Source organism: Papilio polytes, unplaced genomic scaffold (assembly GCF_000836215.1).
Source record: "Papilio polytes unplaced genomic scaffold, Ppol_1.0 DF821511.1, whole genome shotgun sequence".
Taxonomy (NCBI): domain Eukaryota; kingdom Metazoa; phylum Arthropoda; class Insecta; order Lepidoptera; family Papilionidae; genus Papilio; species Papilio polytes.
Genome location: NW_013527693.1, coordinates 1,905,927 through 1,909,996, shown reverse-complemented (window position 1 = coordinate 1,909,996; position 4,070 = coordinate 1,905,927). Strand labels below are relative to the sequence as shown.

The window sequence follows — 4,070 nt, the reverse complement described above, 5'->3', positions numbered from 1 at the left end:
CAACTAACATTGATGGTTGTAATAGGAGAAAGACCAAAGGAATCTTTTAACCTGGCCATTAATACAGTAAACCACAGTCATTATTTGTAATTAATGCCTATCCCCACTTGTGGGTAGCTACGCAACGACGCAATCCGTAGTTGCGGTAAGGCATGTATCTAACTGCCGTACTTAAGAATAGTTTAAATAGACTGAGAGCGGTTCAATAGGCTTCTTTATTACAACATTTTCTAATGTACGCAATAACATTACTTGCCATATATTTCTGCAATATGGCGAGGGTTTTAATAGTCCTGGTCAGTGTATAAATGGTATCACCCTTAGAGACACATAGTGAACACTTATCGACGCTTGACTCTGCATCTAGGACCACTATATTTCGTGTGGTTACAGGAGCACAACAACAAGCGGCCTCTGGTGCTTGTCCGTGCGCCGCGCGAACACGATCTCGTGCTGGAGATGGATTCAGCCGCGTCGCGCCGCAAGTTCCTTCTCAAGCTCGACACATTCCTCGCACAGCATAAGAAGGCTATGAATCTTACACAGGTACTTTATATAAAGGATTCTAAAGAATATAGTAACACCTATTTACAGCCCCTGCGTATGCGCTCTCTTGAAACGTGGTGATAATGTGAACATAAACTTTGATGTTCTGTACTTAATACAGTTTGAGAAAATGGTTGTGTCTTATCTTATCTAATCTTATAGTGTTTTTTTTTTAATCTGATCATTTTGCAGGGACACCGAGATCAAATATTGGCATCAGCTGAAACAAGAGAAAGGAGACAACGCAAGTTAGAGCACTTCTTCAGAGAGGCGTATGCTATCACGTTCGGTCTAGCCCCGGGTGAGAAGAGACGGCGTTCAGAAGATGCTGATCCCGAAGTAATTTAATACTTTCATTTTTAGTTTATATGTATAATGTACCCATACATTGTACAACAAGACTTTATAATATTTTTATAAATATTTTGTTGTTATTTTCAGTCTATCGTGATGAGGACCTCGTTATCTAAAAGTGAATTCGCGAGCGCTCTCGGCATGAAACCTGATGCAGTATTCGTGAAGAAGATGTTTAACATTGTGGATAAAGATGGCGACGGCAGAATATCATTCCAGGTATTTTTCTTTATTTTGGCTTATAAATGTCTATGATACGAAACGACTTTCAATACAGTTCCTTGTGTTTACTTCTTGATAAGACGATTGATGACAGTGCTGTAAATATTTTGCTATTATTACAGGAATTCCTAGACACTGTAGTGCTATTCTCGCGTGGCGCTACGGAGGACAAGTTGCGTATAATATTCGACATGTGCGACAACGACCGCAATGGCGTCATCGACAAGGGAGAGCTGAGTGAGATGTTGCGCTCGCTGGTCGAGATCGCAAGAACCACTTCGCTGCGGGATGAACATGTTACCGAATTGATCGATGGAATGTTCTCCGTAAGTTTGTATTGCCATATCTCATATTTATCTAGAAAACATAACATAATAAAGATATGATTTAACTGATAACAGTTCTATCTAAAAAAATACAAATCTAAAAATAACCTTAACCTTTATAGGTTTACCTTTATAGGTATTTTTTCACGATTTTAACGTAGGCACAAGAAAAAATTGGTTAAACTTGACAAACGTACATGGCTTGTGTAATTTCGTAATGGCTCAAAAAACCCGAATTTTTTAATATGCTTCTGTCATTTCAGGATGCCGGGCTTCAACACAAAGACCATCTGACGTATTCCGATTTCAAAGTAATGATGAAGGAATACAAAGGGGAATTTGTTGCCATCGGACTGGATTGTAAGGGAGCGAAGCAAAACTTTTTAGATACATCAACTAATGTCGCGAGAATGACCAGCTTCCATATTGAGCCTTCCATGGAGCAGACTCGGTAAGATTCAAATATGTTTTTAAAAAAATCTTTAATCTTTTATCTTTAATTTCTTTGATGGATTGTCTTAAAATTTTATTAGAGAAAATAATACTACTAGAAAGTAGAAACTGATATACTCATTCACACTATTTCATTTCAGACATTGGTTGCTCTTGAAATGGGACTACCTAACAACATTCTTGGAAGAGAACAGACAGAACATATTCTATCTATTTGTATTCTACGTGGTGACTATTGGTCTTTTCGTGGAGAGATTTGCTCATTATTCATTTATGTCGGAGCATTTGGATCTGAGGCACATCATGGGCGTTGGTATCGCGATAACAAGAGGATCCGCTGCATCGCTTTCCTTCTGCTATAGCTTATTACTTCTTACTATGTCCAGAAACCTCTTGACTAAATTAAAGGTCTGTATAAGACACTAGATTATTAATATCAATTAATACTTAAGCTATTTTTTAAAAAACCCTGAATTTTCTAGGAATTCAGCATTCAGCAGTACATACCTCTGGATTCCAGCATACAATTCCACAAGATTGTGGCTTGCACCGCGCTATTCTTCTCTCTCCTTCACACAGCTGGTCACATGGTCAACTTCTACCATGTGTCCACACAGCCCGTAGAGAACCTCAAATGCATGACTAAAGAAGTTCACTTCACCTCCGATTTCCGACCTGGTATTACGTACTGGGTGTTCCAAACAATAACAGGTTAGTATTCATTGCTATAAATAAAATTACTCAAAGTTACGATTGTTAATAATTAAAAAATAATAATAAATCATGAAGACCTTTAAACACATATATGTATCTTTTAAAACTTAAAAACAAATCATGTACGCCAATTTTCTGCCTCACCCATATGTTGAAGAAGAACATTTAAATCAGTCTGATCATTTTCCTTTCATTCCAGGTACAACCGGTGTTCTCCTCTTCATCATAATGTGTATCATATTCGTGTTTGCTCATCCTGTAATCCGAAAGAGGGCGTACCCGTGGTTCTGGCGCGCGCACTCGTTGTATATCGTATTATATGCACTATGTCTCGTACACGGTCTCGCACGACTCACTGGAGCACCGCGTTTCTGGATTTTCTTCCTCGGTCCTGCTATCATCTATACTTTGGACAAGGTATCTAACATTCACATTATCGAGAAGAATTCGCTTTATTTTAAGTTATTAACAGACTATGTCAACGACGGATCCACGAAATTTAAGTCTAGAATCGTTTATATCTACTTATTTTGTGACTGACATCTTTAGATATTAAAGGTATTTGTAACTCTGCCTGTAATTAATTGCAGGTCGTTTCACTGCGGACAGAATATTTAGCGTTAGACGTCCTGGAAACTGAAATGTTACCATCTGATGTCATCAAAATAAAATTCTACAGGCCGCCTAATCTTAAATATTTGTCAGGTAAATTCTTCAACCTTCCCTCATTTATTTTCAATTGTTTCTGTTGTTACTTCTATAACTTTCTATAGGTCAGTGGGTACGACTCTCTTGCACCGCGTTTAAAAAAGAAGAATACCATTCCTTTACTTTAACATCTGCGCCGCATGAGAACTTCTTGTCGTGTCATATCAAAGCTCAAGGACCTTGGACGTGGAAACTGAGAAATTATTTCGACCCTTGTAACTATAACCCTGAAACGCAACCAAAAATAAGGTAAAACATTCCTAACATTCCTTAGAATTAGTCTTAGTAAGACCACTGTGTAGTTTTTGGATTCTGCTTGAGTAACTAATAAATAAAGAGATAATAGTACTACATAAGTGTATATTTTATAATTGTTTAGAATCCAAGGTCCATTCGGCGGTGGCAATCAGGATTGGTACAAGTTCGAGGTAGCAGTGATGGTGGGTGGCGGTATCGGCGTCACACCTTACGCCTCCATCCTTAATGACCTGGTCTTCGGCACGTCTACCAACAGATACTCAGGAGTCGCCTGTAAAAAGGTATGGCGAATCTGCTATTCCGAAACTCACTTAGAAGACAAAGAGATATGTCTAATTCCTAAAAAAACACATTCTTCTGTGTGCCATTAGGTGTACTTCCTATGGATCTGTCCGTCCCATAAGCACTTCGAGTGGTTCATCGACGTGCTGCGTGATGTGGAGCGCAAGGATGTCACCAACGTGCTCGAGATACATATCTTCATCACGC

General features: G+C 38.6%; 1 protein-coding gene across 1 annotated transcript in view; it reads left to right on the top strand.

Annotated features, from left to right (window-relative positions):
* Positions 1–4,070, top strand: part of LOC106108434 (dual oxidase) — a 29,215-nt gene that overhangs the window by 24,161 nt on the left and 984 nt on the right. The window contains exons 16-27 of the mRNA XM_013289599.1: positions 330–546; positions 739–885; positions 988–1,119; positions 1,245–1,448; positions 1,712–1,899; positions 2,042–2,309; positions 2,384–2,612; positions 2,815–3,032; positions 3,206–3,320; positions 3,389–3,572; positions 3,703–3,862; positions 3,953–4,069. Coding sequence (XP_013145053.1) covers positions 330–546; positions 739–885; positions 988–1,119; positions 1,245–1,448; positions 1,712–1,899; positions 2,042–2,309; positions 2,384–2,612; positions 2,815–3,032; positions 3,206–3,320; positions 3,389–3,572; positions 3,703–3,862; positions 3,953–4,069 — 2,179 coding nt within the window. The remainder of the gene's footprint in view (positions 1–329; positions 547–738; positions 886–987; positions 1,120–1,244; positions 1,449–1,711; positions 1,900–2,041; positions 2,310–2,383; positions 2,613–2,814; positions 3,033–3,205; positions 3,321–3,388; positions 3,573–3,702; positions 3,863–3,952; position 4,070) is intronic.